The following is a 19,256-nucleotide window of genomic DNA, read 5'->3' as shown; positions in this document are numbered from 1 at the left end:
ACAAAGATAATGGTGTGGAATACCTGATTCTGATTGCACTGGAGAGAATAAACAAATGAAAGACCCAAGCCCTCATATACAGACAAGCATCAGAAAGCCTCTGTTGTTATCAGTTGCCAGCAGAGTGGATTCTTACTCATGGAAACCCATGTGTTACAGAGTAAAACTGTTCCATAAGGTTTTCTTGGCTGCAGTCTTGACAGGAGTCCTGGTGGTGCAGTGATTAAAGTGCTTGGCTATGAACAAAAAGGTTAGTGGTTCAAGCCTACCAGCTACTCCATAGGGGAAAGATGTGGCAGTCTGCTTCTGTAAAGATTACACCCTTGAAAACCCTATGGAGCAGTTCTACTCTGCCCTAGAGATTTCTATAAGTTGGAATCAATTAGAAAGCAATGAATTTGGGGTTTGTTTGTTTGTGTGTAGGTGTGTTTTAATCTTAACAGAAGCTGATCTCCAGGGCTTTTCTTCCATGACACTGCAGGGTAGATTCGAACCATCAACTTTTCAGTTAGTAGTCAAGCTCCCTCTTTTATCCCTGATATTTGGAATTTGTATTTCTCTCCACCCCCCGCCCAGTCACTCTCATTAGGAGTTTATAATTTTTATAAATCATTTCAAAAATCTAACTTTGCCAAGAGACAGAAAGGGCCACATGAACCAGAGACTTACATCATCCTGAGACCAGAAGAACTAGATGGTGCCCGGCCACAACCGATGACTGCCCTGACAGGAAGCACAACAAAGAACCCCTGAGGGAGCAGGAGATCAGTGGGATGCAGACTCCAAATTCTCATAAAAAGACCAGACTTAATGGTCTGACTGAGACTAGAGGAATACTGGCAGTCATGATCCCCAAACCTTCTGTTGGCCCAGGACAGGAACCATTCCCGAAGACAACTCATCAGACATGGAAGGGACTGGACAATGGGTTGGAGAGAGATGCTGATGAAGAGTGAGCTACTTGTATCAGGTGGACACTTGAGACTGTGTTGGCATCTCCTGTCTGGAGGGGAGATAGGAGGGTAGAGAGGGTTAGAAACTGGCAAAATTGTCACAAAAGGAGAGACTGGAAGGGCTGACTCATTAGGGGGAGAGTAAGTGGGAGTGTGGAGTAAGGTGTATATAAGCTTATATGTGACAGACTGACTTGATTTGTAAACGTTCACTTAAAGCTCAATTAAAATTATTTTTAAAAAATCCAACTTTGGAATTTATCAATATTTCCTATGCAAAACTTGGTTCTGATGAAGATTTGTAGGACGGAGAAAGCTGCAAGAGAAAGTAGCTCCCTCCTTAACAGCTATAAAAAGATAGAACACACAAAATTATAACTTTTTTTAACCCATCAGTGAGCGGAGGTCACGGAGAAAGCAGCCAAACTGAATTATAAAATGCAACAAGACCCTCCAGAAACACATAAAATATTATACCTTAAGCAGAAGATGGGAGAAATTTGTATAGAGGGCATTATGGGGAAAATTTGAAATGTACAAATAACATATTTTTTAGTAACTCTAGAAGAGATTCGAAATATAATGGTCTACTTCCTTCAGTTTGTATACTAAGGCTTCAAACTGAAATACTGACTCAAAGATAGCTCCTCAAAAACTCAAGAAAAAGTAAAAAAGAAAAAAAAGGGGGGGGAGTTTACTCTCACTAAAATATTCTGAAATCTACCATCCTCGTGCTTGTCTGTCTCTTCCTCTCTTTCCCCCAATCCATCTCACCACAGATTCCCCTCATTTTCATTGACTCTCTACTTTACCAAACATGATATCCTTTTCTAGCAATTTATAGGAATACTAAAACATCTGTCTGACATGCAAGAAACAGTTACCAGGCATGCCAAGAAACAGAAAAATATGACTCATAATGAAAAGAATAATAAACGAATTAAAACTGACCCAGAAATGACACAAATAGGATTCATAGACAAGTACAACAAAACAGTTATTATAAATATTTTCCATATGATGAAGTCTGAGGAAAGACAAACATATTAATAATAAACCAAGATGTAGAATATATAAAAAGACCCAAATCAACATTTTAGAAATGAAAACTAAAATGCCTGAGATTTATAATACACTGGATGAGATTAACTACAGATTATACATCACAGAAGAAAATATTAGTTAAATAAAATACATAACAATAGAAATTTCCCAAAATGGGATGCGAAAAGAGACAAAATAGATGATCAGAGCATCAGTGAGTCGTGGGAAAACTTTAAGTGGCCTGATATATATTTAACTGGAGTCTCCAAATAAGAAGAGGTTGGGAGGACAGAAAAAAACATTTGAAGAAATAATTTCTGAAAATTTTCCACATCTGATGGAAACTGTGAACCTACTGATCCAAGAAGCCCAATGAATGCCAATAGGAAAAAAAAAAAAAAAAGAAGAAGAAAACTACAACAAAATATATCACAATCAAGTTGCTTAAAAGGAGTGATAAAGAAAAAATGTTAAAAGCAAACTCATAAGAAAAGACACATTCTGAGAAGGGAAAGAATAACAGCAGATTTCTCACTGTAAATAATCCAAGTCAGAAGCTAGTGAAACAACATGCTTAAAGTACTAAAATTAAAAATATATATTTTTTAATTAAAAAACCTGTTAAGCTAAAATTCTCTATAATCATGTTAAATATGAACAATATAAACACCTCATTTAAACAGAGATGGTGAGATCTAATCAAAAAGCAAGGCCCGTGTATATACTGCCTGTAAGAAAACCCCTTTAAACATAAAGACATAGTGCAAAGTTAAAGGATAGAAAAATATACATCCACCAATTAAAAGATAGCTGAGGTGACTATATTAGTATCAGACGAAGTAGACTTAAAAGCAAAGATTATGACTGTGGATTAAGGTTATCATTTCCTGATGATGAGGGGGTTGATGAATCCAGAGAACACAAAAATTCTAAATACGTGTACACCTAATACTAGTTTCAAAAAACAAGAAGCACAATCTGGTAGAATTACAAGGAGAAATAAACAAATCCACAACTATAGCTGGAGATTTCAAAACCCCTCCCTCAACAGTCAATGGACAATCAGAGAGAAATGAGTAATCATATAAAAGACTTGAACAACATTATCAACCAACTCGTCCTAATTGACCTTTACAGAGCTTTCCACCCAACAACGGTAGAACACGCAACCTTTTCAAGTACACACGTAATATTTGCTAGGATGGTCACAAAAGAAGTCGCAATAGACTTTAAAGGATTCAGGTCTTACAAAATATGCTTTCTGACCAATATGGAATTAAATTAGGAATCATCAATATCAGAAAGATGTCTGGAAAAATCCGCAAATATTTAAAAGGTAAATCATACACTTCTAGATAAACCATAGGTCAAATTTAAAAAAAAAAAAACAAAGGAAATTTAAAAAATATTTTTAAGTGAATGCAAATGAAACAAACAATACATCAAAGTTTGCGAGATAAAGCAATAGCAGTGCTGTATAAACTGATAATACCAATTCCCGTATTGGAAAAGAACAAAGGTCTAATGTCAGTCACTTAAGATTTCACCTTAAGAAACTAGAAAGAGAAGAGCAAATTAAATCCAAAGTAGGCAAAGCAACAGAAATTATAATAAAGAGAAAAGCAGAAATCAATGAAATGGGAAACAGAAAAACGGGAAACCAAAAGCTGGGGGTTTTTTTGTTTTGTTTTGAGAAAAACAGTAAAATTGCTAAACCTTTAACCAGACTGGTCAAGGGAGGGGGCGGGGAGACACAAATTACTAATATCATGAACACAAGAAGGGAGGACAGGCTTAAAAGGTATATAAAGAAACTTTTCTGGGTGACTGATCATGCTTATGGTTTTACAGGTGTGTGTGTGTGTGTGATGTCAAACTGTATCAGATTGAATACTTTAAAATGATATGTTAATTATACCCTAATAAATCTGTAAAAGAAAATATAGAAATAAGAAATAAACAGGCATCTCCTTGGACAACAGAAGCTCTTCCTTTGAGATCTCCTCTATCTTAATTAACACAATTTTCACACCAGGGAAGACTTGCCACAGAAAGGTTATTTCACAGCAAAATTTAACATAAAAAGACTATTTTTATCCCTCTTAATTTTTCAGATTCAATTCCCTTAGGAGAATAAGCTTTTTCCACTCAGTCACTAGCTACAATGTGGGCACAGAGTCACATTTTCCAAGGCCTCTCTCTTCCAAGGCCTCACCAAGGGATGAAGCTTTAAGTTTGGTCCGAATTTCCTTTACTACAGGACTTCCAAGGATAAAAGGGTCTTTCAGCTGTGCTGCTAAATTTTAGCAGAATTTTCCTCCTGGATTATGTCATATCCATTACCTACAGCAATTTCTAGTTTAGGTGTAGATGTTTATTTTCAGGATATGCACCTTCATTCAGTCACATGTATTGCTCTTAATCATTTACTTCAAGTGTTCTAAACCCAGGCCCCACAATTCTCTGGCCAAAATTTTGCCTTGTACTTAGATTTTAGGAAACCATACAAAGCACTTAATTAACCAACTACTACACTAGGTCAGGGCTTCAAACTGGTTCATTCTGGTTCAACCCCCTCTAAGAATTTGTCTTTCCACTCAGATACACTGAATCACAATCTACAGTTAACAAGATCCCCAGATGATTTTATAGATCCCCAGGTGATTTTTACGTATGCATGAGAACAAGACCTGAGAATCTTCTTAAACCGAAGATTCTGATTCAGTATACCTGAGGTGGACATGCAAATTCTCAGCAGGGGGTCTAACGAGAATGAACCCCTTTGAAGCCCTGCATTAGGTAAGCTAACATTCCTGAATGTCCTTACCTTAAACTACAGGAGTTACAGTGAGATTTATAGCTCTGGGAAAATATTTTAAAATTTGAGAGAGAAACTAAGGAGTTGATTTTTAAAATATGGATTATCATTAATTTTTATAGCTATTTATGAGTATTCTAATTATTTACACAACTAAGTTTTACTTATATTGATACAAGTTATATATACACTACAAAAGAAAATTACAAACTCCAAAGCACATCAGATTTGACAGTTCTAATATTCTTCGATGTGGGCACCAGAAACTTAAAGAATGAGAATGTACAGCTTGTAAAAATGCCTTCTGATAAATCCAGACAACAAAAAAGTTTGTAGGTAAAATGTCTTTTTTCCTTCAGTGGGAAACATATTAAAGCAAGCTTTTTTTTTTTTTGTCTATACATGAATATAAGGCAATATACTGTAATTGTTAAGGAAGTTTGGTGCTTTGAAAATAACTTAGGTAATATGTGTCCCTGTATGTACCAGATCCCAAGGCTTATGGAAAAAAAAAAAGGAGACATAAGGTAAAGATAAAGCAAAAATGAGTTGGTCAAAAGACACAGAGGATTGCAGCAAGAATCACTTGGTTGTGCCTGTGCCTGGGGGCTTGAAAGAACTCACTGGGTGCAGGGGGAGCAAACAAAAGAACAGTCAAAACAAGTGACCAGAAACAGAGGGGCAGGGTGGATGCCAGCAACAAGGATGATTGCCTACATAGGTTTTCAAGGAGAACTCTCTGACAGCGTCATTTGATGAAATAAGAACTGAGGAGGTGAGGTGATTGTCACTTGGAGAAAAAAATCTCCCTCCGGAAAAGCCTCCCCAGGGCCCCTTTCATGTCTCTGTTCCTCAGGCTATAGATGAAAGGGTTCAGCATTGGAGTGACCACTGTGTACATCACTGAAGCAGTTATGTCCTTGTCATTGGAGTTGTTAGATGACGGAAAAATGTATAGTACCATAATCGTCCCGTAGAACAGAAATACCACAGAGAGATGGGACCCACAGGTGGACAAGGCTTTGCAGATCCCTTTGGCAGAGGGAACTCTCAGTATGGATACCCCAATGCGGACATAAGAGACCAGGATACCAGTCAGTGGTATGATGATGCCCAATGCCCCCACAGTGAAGATGACCAGCGCATTGATGGAGGTGTCGGAGCAGGACAATTTGAGCAGAGCAGCAAGATCACAAAAGAAATGAGGGATGGTATTATCACCACAAAAGGACAGCCGGGCCAGTGAGAGAGTGTGGGACATTGCACTGCTACATGAGAATAACCAGGACCCAGCCACAAGTGAGAAACACAGGTTTTCTCTCATGATGGCAGTATAGTGGAGAGGGTGACAGATGGCCACATACCTGTCATATGCCATCACCCCAAGAAGGAGGTTATCAATACAACCAAAAAATATGAAAAAATACATCTGTGTTACACACCCTGCATAGGGGATGGATTGATCTTGAGTATGCATGTTCATCAGCATCTTCGGGACAGTGACAGATGAAAAGGAGACGTCAGTGAGGGCCAGGTGGCTGAGGAAGAAGTACATGGGGGTGTGGAGGCGAGAGTCCAGCCTGATGAGCAGGATAATGAGCAGGTTTCCCAAAACCGTGGTGAGGTACATGCCCAGGAACAGGGCAAAGAACATGGCCTGCTGCTCCAGCCGGATGGGGAGCCCCAAGAGAAGGAATTCGGACACACTGCTCTGGTTCTGAAGCCTCATACTGCTCTTCTCTCTGTTGGGGAGTGAGAAATATCAGAGACTGTGAAAGAGTGATTCTGGCCACCATGGTAGTGTATCATGTTCTTCTGGGAAATGAGAGTAACCACCTGAATTTCTATTATCACCTAGTCTTGCCAAAGCAACCAATATACCCCCAATACCCAACACAATTCCTTTCGATGGAAACCAGAACAAATTTATTCTTTTTTTAATTTATCAACTATATTCCAGGCACTATGATATTAATAAAAGATAAAAGAATAAATAACACACACATGGAATCTCTTCCTTCAGGGTGCTCACCCTGTAGGTAGAACCCTGGCAAGGGACAGATTAAAGGGCAGATCTGCAGCCAGATTCCTAGTGCTGCCATCCTGACCTGTCTTCCAGATGTATGACTTCGGCAGCTAAATGTCTCTTGACTCCATTGGCTTGGGTCAGGTGCACCTTAGTCCTCAAGGTGACATCTTTGCTTTTTAACACTTTAAAGAGGTCTTTTGCAGCAGATTTTCTCAATGCAATACATCATTTGATTTCTTGACTGCTGCTTCAGTGGGCGTTGATTGCGGATCCAAGTAAAACAAAATCCTTGACAACTTCAATATTTTCTCCATTTATCATGATGTTGTTTATTGGTCCAGTTGTGAGGATTTTCATCTTCTTTATGTTGAGATGCAATCTATACTGAAGGCTATAGACTTTGATCTTCATCAGTAAGTGCTTCAAGTCCTCTTCACTTTCAGCAAGCAAGGTTGTACCATCTGCAGATCGCAGGTTGTTAACGCGTCTTCCTCCAATCCTGATGCCAAGTTCTTCTTCACATAGTCCAGCTTCTCAGGTTATTAGCTCAGCATACAAACTGAATTAGTATGGTGAAAAGGCACAACCCTAACGCACAGCTTTCCTCATTTTAAACCACACAATATACTCTTGTTGTATTAGAATGACTGCCTCTTGCTCTAAGTACAGGATCCTCATGAGTACAATTAAGTGTTCTGGAATTCCCATTCTTCTCAATGTTATCTGTAATTTGTTATGATTCACACAGTGGAATGCTTTTGCATAGTCAATAAAACGCAGGAAAACATCTTTCTGGTATTCTCTGCTTTCTACCAAGATCCATTTGACATCAGCAATGATGTATCCCTCCTTCCATGTCCTCTTCTGAAGTTGCGTGAACCTGTCTAAGCTCTCACACTCTCAGTGAAGTTTCTGATTTCAGGCCCTGACCACTGGGGTAAATTCCATGGTGGAATTTGTTGTAATGCTTGTCTGTAAATTTACCAAGAAATAACATTACATCAGTCCATCTATCTCCATCCATTTCCAGCTCTTCACATAGGCTCAGATCTGGGTGTTCATATGCAGTAATGCAACTAACAACTGCCTGGGACCTGAGAACTCATAGATGCTGCAGGATTAGGGATGTCTATTAGAATTTACAAAACCTGGTGGTGCAGTGGTTAAGAACTTGGCTGCTAACCAAAAGGTCGGCAGTTTGAATCCACCAGCCACTCCTAGGAAACTATATGGGGCAGTTCTACTGTCCTATAGGGTCGCTGTGAGTTGGAATCAACAGGTTTTTTTTTTTTTTTGATTTATTAGAATTTACAGCTACTTGATTAACCATCACTATTTCTGATAATGATCTTAACACTGATAATAACTGCCTTTTAAGGAGCACTTCTGCTAGACAAATATAGTTTTGTATTATTGCCTTATTAAATTTTTTCAGCAGCCCTATGAGATAGGAGCCATTAAAACTATATTTATATATATATCCTCAGAAGGAGTAAGAAGCTGGCATAATCGCATGGTCAATAACTGCTGTAGTCACAATTCTGTCTCTTTTTTTTTTTTTTTTTTAATTATTTAAGTCTCCATTCCTATGTTTCTCCCTCTCTTTAATTAGTCAGAAGAGCCAGGACCTGGAGAGTTGTTATTTCAGGGTTTGAAGGAATCCTCCTCCTTAGGTAACTGTCATCATTCATATTCCTACAGCCTTTACAGTTTTCAAATGGCTTTCACATGCCTTCAGTTTCATTCAACCAATCAATTAATCTTTATTGCATGCCTGGAAAGTAGAGAAGACAGTTTTTTTTTTTTTTTCCTTTCATTTCACTAATGTGGGAGGCGAAATCACTTACACAAGGTCACATAGATATTTTGTGGTAGAAACTGGTCTCAAAGGTAGGTTTTTCTGGTGATTTTTTCACTAAAGACAAATCCTCCCATTTCTTTCCAAAGGCATTGGAGAGGCTATACTAAACTTAAATGTCAAAATACCCATATGCTCGGGAGAGGAAGCTGACAATTTTAAAGGAAGGGAGCAATATAGGTAGGAATGGTGCTTTGTTTCAGTCAGTACCTATGTAAAAGAGGTAGCTGGGAAAATACTCAATAATGAAGACAAGAAGCTTAACCAAGGCCACTGAGAGAGAGCCTTTGCATAGACCTAATTTCCTGTCTTCATACCAAATATTCTCTCCTGTTAAGTCAGGAAATGGAGAGTTAGGTGCTTCAGCCTCCATAAGGCTAAACCAGTAACCAGTTGCCATCAAGTCAATTCCAACTCATGGTGACCCCATATGTGTCAGAGTAAAACTGTGCTCCATAGGGTTTTTAATGGCTGATTTTCAGAAGTAGATGACCAGGCCAGAAGAAAGGCCATACACCTTACTAAATGTTTACTATGTACCTAGAACTTGTGTAAGGACCTCACAGCCAATATCTCAAGGCAATCATTATTATCCCCACTTTACAGTGGAGGTCGTTGAACACCAGAGAGATCAAACCCAAGACCACAACGCTATTTAAAAAAAAACCAAACCCACTGCCATCGAGTCGATTCTGACTCATAGTGACCCTAAGTGGGAAAAAACCCAAAGATTTGAAAGTAGATATATACATGACTCCAGAAATAAGCATTTAGCTACTAAACTATGTTACCAAAGTTGAAGGTCTTTGCAAATATATGTTGAGCTTCCAGGGGTCCCTGCTATAGTATTCAAATCACATGGGAAAATGGCCCCAACAGTCCTTCAAAGTAAGCCTCTTTTGGAGCTGCCTATGTGGGGGTTCTAGCATTAAGCAAGTGGAGGGTGAGAATGTGAGAATGTTAAGGACACCGACCCCACACACACATGCACATGCACACACACACACACATACACATGCATGCACACACACCCACACAAATGTTTGTATCTTAGTTTTAAGCCTTCTCTGTCCTACACAGCTTCTGGGTGAAGGAAGTCAAGGTGTGAGCTTTTTGCATACAAAATACTCACATATAGACACGCCCTATCACACAAACACACATATTGCCTAAGGGTGTTTTACAGAATCCTCTGGTTTACAATCAACATAGGTAAATACAGTCCGGGTGTGAATCAGCGTCACACAAAGTAACGCAAACCTCACAAACAAAATGCACTGTTACGTGCACAGTATGGCTACACACAGAGAACTATCAAGCATCCTATACAAATGTATACCACACACACTGTAGCTGCAAGCAGTCACGTATATTAAAATCTCAAGCAACGCACTCGAGGTCTTACATATGGCACACAAGCAACAGAAACACAAGTAAAATAAGCTGAGAGAAAATTTCCAAACTTCTCTGACATATATTTCCATAAAGAATGCATTCAGAGTATGAATCAGTTGCACATACACAAATAAGTCACAAAACACAACACACAAACAAAATACACAAAGGTCTCTCATAACTTCTCTCTCTGCCTCTCTTTCTCACAAGCAAACACACACGCACACATGCGTACACACACACACACACACACTCACACACATACACACGGCTATGAAGATTCCTGGTCCCCTTTTGACCTATGCCGTTCTATGAATTCAGATACCTTCTGTTCCGTGCTGTTACCTGAATCCTCACTTTCTGTCCAGAAGACCCAGGATCCAAAGAAAAATAGGAAACTTCGGTGACCTGAGAACCTTTACAGACTTTCATGTTTGTTCACCAACTTCAAAACAATGGGCAAGAAGATCTCCTTTTTCTAAACGGGAATAAATCCCATAGAGGAGAGAACCCCAAGCCCCTGATTAGAGAAGCATTCAACTCAGGCTAATTGCTCAACTTCCCTTGGACCCTTGGGAACAAGCATCTTTAGAGTCCAGAGGGGCTGAGCTGCTCTTAGAGTCATAGGAGAAAATGTCCCTGATGAGTGTTTTACCTTGAGCTTCTGGTCAGGTCTCCAGCTGGGAAGCAGAAGATTCCCTATGTCACCCTTTGGCCTCTACATCAGGAGTTCAGCCCCTCTGTACAGCAAAGTATGGCCCAGCCAGTGTAAGAGCCTCAGCATGCTCTTGCAGCTCCTCAGCACCTCCACAGGACTTCATCAGAGCACAAAGCCACTTAAAATTTTTCAGGCCTCCCCAGTCTTTGAGGCTCTGTGGGGTAGAGTCTATGCCTTACTCAGGAGTAGGGGAAAAGAGCCTGTATACTCTGGAAAAAGACTCCAGACTCTCCCCGTTACTAACAGAGCATCCCAGAGCAACTGAGATTCAGGTCCTTCAAAGTGAATAATAATACTTTCAGTGTGAGTTTTTATGATCACTAAATGAGCACATAATGAATGCTTAATTAACAAGGCTTATTGTCAATGCCTTTGTGTCACTATAGAGCAGCTATGGCACACAAGGCTCACTTAGTAATTGAAGAATGAATTCATTTGCTCAATAGCACTAAAAACAATTATTAAGGCCCTCACAAAGGTAAGATACTGATATATGCACTGGGGACACAGCAGTAAATAAGATAAACAGAAATTCTTCTCATAGAGCACAAATCCTAGTGTGTGGAGGGGGGAGGGTATTTTTAAAGTAAAATACATGGTAGGTAAATGGTGGAAAGTGCTGGGAAATAATAAGTCATGGACTATGAAGAATCAAGGAGAAATTCAAAAAATAATCAGTGTCAGAGGGTCCTTCTTCCAGAGAATTCAGCCACCCCTCTAATCAAGTGGCTCCAGGTTTGGAACTGGGTAGAGGCTATGACATTCTATTGCATTGACTTGACTCCAGTTTCTGCTCTCCAGACCTAAAGAACTTTTTTCAGGCATATAAATCAATTATTACTTTAGCAGACTACCCATCTATTGCATTCATAGGGATCTCATAATCAAATAATGACTGCCACAAATCATTGCAAGTTAAAACAATCTTAGTGACACGCTTCCATTCCTACCTCATGCAGTAAAGTACCTAATTTATCTCTGTTGATCAAGCAAGGTTGCTTGCCACTCTGATCTGGGTTGAAATCAGAGAGTTCATTTAAATAGCAGTACCTACCACCATCATGATAAACAGAAGAGACTGAAGTTGTCAAGGATTTCATTTTACTTGGATCCACAATCAACACCCATAGAAGCAGGAGTCAAGAAATCAAAAGACACATTACATTAGGCAAATCTGCTGCAAAAGATCTCTTTAAGTGTTGAAAGGCAAAGATGTCAGCTTGAAGACTAAGGTGTACCCGACCCAAGCTATGGTGTTTTCAGTTGCCTGATATGCATGCGAAAGCTCGACAGCAAATAATGAAAATCCAAGAAGAACTGATGCCTTTGAATTGTGGTGTTGGCGAAGAATATGGAGTGCCAAAAGAAGAGCAAATCAATGTTGGAAGAGGTACAACCAGAATGTTCTTTAGAAGCAAGGATGGCGAGACCACTCCTCACATACTTTGGACATGTTATCAGGAGGAATCAGTCCCTGGAGAAGGACATCATGCTTGGTAAAGGAGCACTCTGACTGTACTTCTTTCAAAACAGATTTGTTCGTTCTTTTGGCATCCCATGGTATATCCAATATTCTCCACCAGCACCATGATTCAAATGCATCAATCCTTCTTTGGTCTTCATTATTCAATGTCCAACTTTTCCATGCATACAAGGTAATTGAACATACCATGGCTTGGGTCAAGCGCACCTTACTTCTCAAAAATGACACCTTTGTTTTTCAATACTTTAAAGAGGTTTTTTGCAGCAAATTTACCCAATGTAATATGTCATTTGATTCCTGGACTGCTGCTCCCATGGGCATTGATTACAGATCCTAGTAAAAGGAAATCCTTGACAACTTCAATCTTTTCTCTTTTTGTCATGATTTTGCTTGGTGGTCCAGTTTTGAGGATTTTTGTTTTCTTTGTATTCTTTGACCTTCATCAGTAAGTGCTTCAAGTCCTCCTCACTTTCAGCAAGAAAGTTGTGTCATCTGAATGTCACAGGTTGTTAATGAGTCTTTCTCCAATCCTAATGCCACATTCTTCATATAGTCCATCTTCTCAGATTATTTGCTAAGCATACAGATTGAGTAAGTATGATGAAAGGATAAAACCATGACACACACCTTTCCTAATTTGAAACCACACAGTATCCACTTGTTCTGTTTGAACTACTGCCTCTTGGTCAATGTACAGGTTCCGCATAAGCACACCTAAGTGTTTTGAAATACCCATTCTTCTCGATGTTATCCGTAATTTGTTGTGATCCACACAGTCGAATGCATTTGCATAGTCAATAAAACAGATAAAAATCTTTCTGGTATTCTCTGCTTTCAGCCAAAATCCAACTGACATCAGCAGTGCTATCCCTAGTCCCATGTGCTCTTCTGAATCTAGGTTGAATTTCTGACAGTTCCCTATTGATACACTGCTGCAACTGTTTTTTAATTATTTTCAGCAAAATTTTACTTGCATATGATATTAATGACACTGATAATTTCTGCATCCTGTGGGATCACTTTTCTTTGGAATGGACACAATTATGGATCTCTTCCAGTCATGTGGCCAGGTAGCTGTCTTCCAAATTTCTTGGCATAGACGAGTGAGCACCTCCAGCACTGCATCTATTTGTTGAAACATCTCTATTGATAGTCCGTCAGTTCCTGGAGAAATGTTTTTCAACAATGCCTTCAGTGAAGCTTGGACTTCTTCTTTCAGTACCATCAGTTCTTGATCATATGCTACATCCTGAAATGTTTAAATATCGACCAATTCTTTTTGGTACAATGACTCCATGTATTCCTTCTATCTTCTTTTGATGCTTCCTGTATCGTTTAATATTTTTCCCGTAGAATCCTGCAATATTGCAACTCAAGGCTTGAATTTTTTCTTCAGTTCTTTCAGCTTGAGAAATGCTGAGCATGTCCTTCCCTTTTAGTTTTATAACTCCAGATCTTTTCACATTTCATTATAATACTTTTATTTTGTCTTCTCAGACCACCCTTCAGAAGTCAATATAAATTATTTATGCTCTCAGGACTTTCTCACTTTTCTAACAAGAAAATATTTGGTGTTGCAAGATCCTTTAGTTAGAATTTTAATTACCTATTGCAGAAGATCTATTATTTGGTTATAATAGATTTAAGGAAAGTTGTAAAAAAAAAAAAAAAAAGCTTGGGGATTTATAGGACATAAAACAGAGAGGTAGGATAAGAGGAAAAAGGGAACAAAGAACAGATAGAACAAAGAGGAAAGAAATAACACGACAGATTTAAATCTAAATCTACCAATAATTACATTAAATGTAAATGGTCTAAATACTCTCAATTAAAAGGCAGAGATTTTCACACTGGATAATAAAACTTGATCCAACTGTATTTTTCCTACATGAAATGCACTTTGGATGTAAATACACAAATAGACTAAAAGTAAAAATATGAAATAGAAAGTTTAAAAAACAGTAAAGGGATGGAAAATGATACACCATACTAACCAAATCAAAAGAAAGCTGGAGAACCATATTAATATCAGACAAAGTAGAATTCAGGGGAAAGAATACTACCAGAGATGAAGAAAATCATTTCTTAATGATAATGAGGTAAATTCATCAAACATTATCAAAATATTTAAACATTTGTGTACTTAATAAAAGGGCATCAAAATACATGAAGCAAAACTGATATAATTTAAAGAAGAAATAGACAAATTCACAGTTAGAGACTTCAATATCCACCTCTTAATAATTGGTAGAACAAGTAGAATGAACATTAACAAGGATATAGAGGAATTTAACAACACTATTGTTATAAATTGAATCGTGTTCCCCAGAAATGTGTGTCAAAGTGGCTAAGCCATGATTCCCAGTACTGTGTGATTGTCCACTATTTTGTCATCTGATGTACTTTTCCTATGTGTTGTAAATCCTACCTCTATGATGTTAACGAGGAAGGATTAGAGGCAGTTAGGTTAATGAAGCAGGACTCAATCCACAAGATTAGGTTGTCTTGAGCCAATCTCTTTGAGATATAAAAGAAAGAAGTGAGCAGAGAGATTGGGGGATGTCATGCCACCAAAAAACAAGAGCCAGGAGAATAGTGTGTCTTTTGAACCCAGGGTCCCTGTGCTGAGAAGCTCCTAGGTCAGGGGAAAATTAATGACAAGGACCTTCCCCCACAGCCAGCAGAGACAGAAAGCCTTCCCCAAGGCTGGCATCTTGAATTTGGACTTAAAGCCTCCTAAACTGTGAGGGAACACATTTCTGTTTGTTAAAGCCATCCTCTTCTGATATTCCTGTCATAGCAGCACTAGATGACTAAGACAGAACTTGGTACGGAGAGAGTGGGGTGCTGCTTTGACAGATAACTAAAGTGTGGAAGCTGTTTTGAAACTGTGAATGGATAGAGGCTGAAAGAGTTTTAAAGTCTCTAATAATAAAAGTCAAGATTGCCTTGAAGAGACTGTTGGTGGAATTAGGGACATCAGAGACAATTCTGGTGAGGACTCAGAAGGAAATAAGAAGAGCTGTTACACTGAAGGTCATGCAGACAGCAAGAAGCAGCAGCAGAAAACAGCAGCAGCAGTACCTGGGGGCTGGCTCTAGACAGCACTGGAGCCAACCCATGGAGGCGGAGAGCTGAACGCCTTTGCACAGGAGCTTCTTAGCAGAATGAGGTGTCTCTAGGCACTTATCAGTAGAGCTAGGCTTGCTGACTAATGGAACAGGACAGCTGAGTGCCTTCTGGCTGAAGTTTACTGATGGAGTAGGATGCCATCAGGCACTTGTCAATGGAGCTACAGAGCTTTGAAAACCTTTGCCCCAGCAGGGCAGATGTTGCGTGGTGAGGCCCAAGGGGCCAAGAGGCCAAGGAGCCAGGAAGCAGAAGCTGAACAGACAAGGAGCACAGGAAGCAGAGCTGCCTCAGTCTCAAAGCACAGGGCCTTGGCCTCTGGGGACTCAAATGGTGGCATAACCATTCAGATGAACTAGGAGAATAGGGCCACCCAAAGCTGAGGGAGCACAGTTTTCGTTCCAGTGGGCCTGGAAGGCAGAGCTGAAGCCCAAGGCTGAGGCGCCTCCACTTAGCATCCGGATAGTGTGGCCAACACCCAGAGTCTGGAGGACAGGGCCATAGCCTAAATGATCTCAGAGAACAGAGGATTCTTTTCAAGGCTTGAGAGCTAATTTAATGTGTTCTGCTGACTTGCTTGGTGCCTGTTATCCTCTTTGCCTCCAATTTCTCTCATTTGCAATGGAAATATCTACATTGTTCCTGTTCCACCATTGCACTTTGGAAGCAGACAACTTGTATTCTAGATTTCACAGATGAAGAGGAATTTTTGGATTTTGGACTTGGAGTTGATTTAAGACTTTTGCTATGATATGATGGGGTGAATGTGTTTTACATGTGGCAAGGGCATGAATTTTGGGGGGCCGAAGAATGGAATGCTATGGGTTGAATTGTGTCCCCTCAAAATTGTGTGTCAATTCAGCTAGGCCATGATTCCCAGTATTGTGTGATTGTCTTCTATTTTGTCATCTGATGTGATTTTCCTATGTGTTGTAAATCCTACCTTTATGATGTTAACAAGGCAGGATTGGAGGCAATTATGTTAATGAGGCAGGATTCAGTCTACAAGATTAGATTGTGTCTTGAAGCAAATCTCTTTTGAGATATAAAAGAGAGAAGTGAGCACAGAGATGGGGAGACTTCATACCACCAGGAAACCAGAGTCAGGCAAAGAGCACATCCTTTGGACCTGAGGCTCCTGCACTGAGAAGCTCCTAGACCAGGGGAAGATTGATGACAAGGACTTTCCCCAGAGCTTACAGAGAAAGAAAGTCTTGCTCTGGAGCTGGCACCCTGAATTTGGACTTACAGCCTCCTAAACTGTGAAAGAATACATTTCTGTTTGTTAAAACCATCCACCTGTGGTATTTCTGTCATAGCAGCACTAGGTAACTAAGGCAACTATCAACCGAGTTGACCTAATCGATATTCATAGAACATTCCACCATCAACAGCTGAATACACATTTTTTGGAGTGCACATAGAACCTTTACCAAGGAAGGCCATTTTCTGATACCATATATATAACTCTCAATCAATTTAAAAGAATTTAAATCATACAATGTACAGAAGTAAACTAGAAACCAATAACATAAAGATAACTAGAAAAAAAACACACTTCTAAAATAACTCTTGGATCAAAGGAGAAAGCAAAAAGTGAATAATAAACCATTTTAAAATGAATGAAAATGGGAACACAACATATCAAAATTTGTGGAATGCTACTGAGGTAGTACTTAAGGGGAAGATTTTAGCACCTAAACTATCAATTTCTAGAAGAAAATTTAAGAGAAAATCTTTGTAACCTTGAATTAAGTGAAAATTTTATTTAGATACACCAAAAGCATCACCTATAAAGGAATAAATTAATAAACTAGACTTCATAGAAATTAAAAGTGTCTGTTTTTTGAAAGACACTACCAAGAAAAGGAAGAGACAAGCCATGGATTGGGAAAAGATATGTTTAAATATATAGCTGTTAAAGAGCTTGTATGCAGGGTGTATAAAAATCTTTCAGAACTCAATAAAACAAAATCAAACAATCCAATTTAATGGTGGACAAAAGATAGAAACAGGCACTTCACCAAAGAAGATACATGGATGGCAGATAAGCACATGAAAAGATGCTCAACATTGTCATTCATTAGGAAAATGCAAATTAAAACCAAAATTAGATAGCACTACATACCATTAAAACAAAACCCAAACCGGTTGTTGTTGAGTTGATTTGAACTCATAGTGACACTACAGGGCAGAGTAGAACTGCCCAGTAGGATTTCCAAGGAGTGAATGGTGGATTCAAACTGCCGACTTTTTGATTAGCAGCTGAGCTCTTAACCACTGCACCACCAGGGCCCCATTACGTACGGTTATAGAAGAATAAATAGGGAACATATATACATAAATGGAAAGGATTAGGTCCAAAAGCATACTACCCCATTTAAAGGACAGTTGGGAGGGTACTAGAGACAAAGGTGGTCGACACAGTTTTTTGTTTTTTTTTTTAAAGGCATCTCTGACAGGGTCAGTGGATGATGTAAGAATACCATCAAGTGATTTTCACTTGGAGAAAGGAATATCATTTCTGAAAAGTATCCCCATAGCCAATTTCATGTCTCTGTTCCTTAGGCTATAGATGAAGGGATTCAACATGGGGGTCACTACTGTATACATTAGTGAGGCAATCATGTCTTTCTCATTGGAGTTGCTCAATGAGGGAGAAAAGTACAGTGCCACTATTGTTCCATAAAATAGAGACACTACAGAGAGGTGGGAGCCACAGGTGGACAAAGCTTTACAGATACCTTTGGTAGAAGGGACCCTTAAGATAGAGGCTCCAATGCGGCCATATGAGAGCAGGATGCCACTCAATGGAAAGATGACAACCACAGCCCCTGCAGTAAATATGACCAGCTCATTGAGAGAAGTGTTTGAGCAGGAAAGCTTAAGTAGGATGGGGAGACTACAGAAAAAGTGTGGGATGGTGTTGTCACCACAGAATGACAGCTGAGTCAGGAGAAGAGTGTGCAAGAGGGCACTGCCACAAGAGAGTATCCAGGAGCCAGTTACCAGCAAGACACAGAACTCCTTCCTCATGATGGTGGTGTAGTGTAGAGGATGACAGATGGCCACATACCTGTCATATGCCATCACTCCAAGAAGGAGGTTATCAATACAACCAAAAAGTATATAAAAATACATCTGTGAAATACACTCTGGATAGGAGATGGATAGGTGTTGAGTCTGCATATTCATCAGCATCTTCGGGACAGTGACAGATGAAAAGGAGATGTCAATGAGGGCCAAGTGGCTGAGGAAGAAGTACATGGGAGTGTGGAGGCGAGAGTCCAGTCTGATGAGCAGGATGACGAGCAGGTTCCCCAGCACCGTGGTGAGGTACATGCCCAGGAACAAGGCAAAGAACATGGCCTGCTGCTCCCGCTGGATGGGGAGCCCCAGGAGGAGGAATTCAGACACACTGCTCTCATTCTCCCACTGCATGCTGCTCTTCTGTATCTAAGAATGGAGTGAAATGGGAAATGTCAAGAACTTAGAAATGCTGAGCATCGCCATTACTGTGTGGTCACATACTTTCTCCAAGTGATTCTTTCAGTCTTCAGACAAATCTCTTTGCATTTCACTCACTTAGTGGTGCTTCATTCAGACTGGCCATGGCAAGACATCAGACTCTTCAACGTAAACCAGGAACAATTTATTCATTTTTTCCAAACATGTGAGAGACACTATGATAGGCACTAAGGACAGAGTACTAAATAAGACAGGTTTCCTCTTCTTTTGGAAGCTTGCGTTCTGGTGAACAACCTCACAGAGTTCTGATTTAGAATGTGGTTCTTCAACCAGACTGCTTTATGCTTATGTCTGATTCTTG

At 39.5% G+C, this 19,256-nt stretch overlaps 1 protein-coding gene across 1 annotated transcript; it reads right to left on the bottom strand.

Moving 5' to 3' along the window:
- Positions 1-5,602: 5,602 nt before the first annotated feature.
- Positions 5,603-18,868, bottom strand: LOC126083432 (olfactory receptor 1J4-like). Its single transcript, XM_049897245.1, has 2 exons — positions 18,372-18,868; positions 5,603-6,545 (listed from the first exon to the last, which is right to left on the bottom strand). Exons 1-2 carry the CDS (start codon positions 18,866-18,868, stop codon positions 5,603-5,605), a joined length of 1,440 nt encoding a protein of 479 aa, XP_049753202.1.
- Positions 18,869-19,256: the final 388 nt, after the last annotated feature.

This window comes from Elephas maximus, chromosome 9 (assembly GCF_024166365.1).
Source record: "Elephas maximus indicus isolate mEleMax1 chromosome 9, mEleMax1 primary haplotype, whole genome shotgun sequence".
Lineage (NCBI taxonomy): Eukaryota > Metazoa > Chordata > Mammalia > Proboscidea > Elephantidae > Elephas > Elephas maximus.
This window is presented reverse-complemented; position numbering and strand designations above follow the sequence as displayed.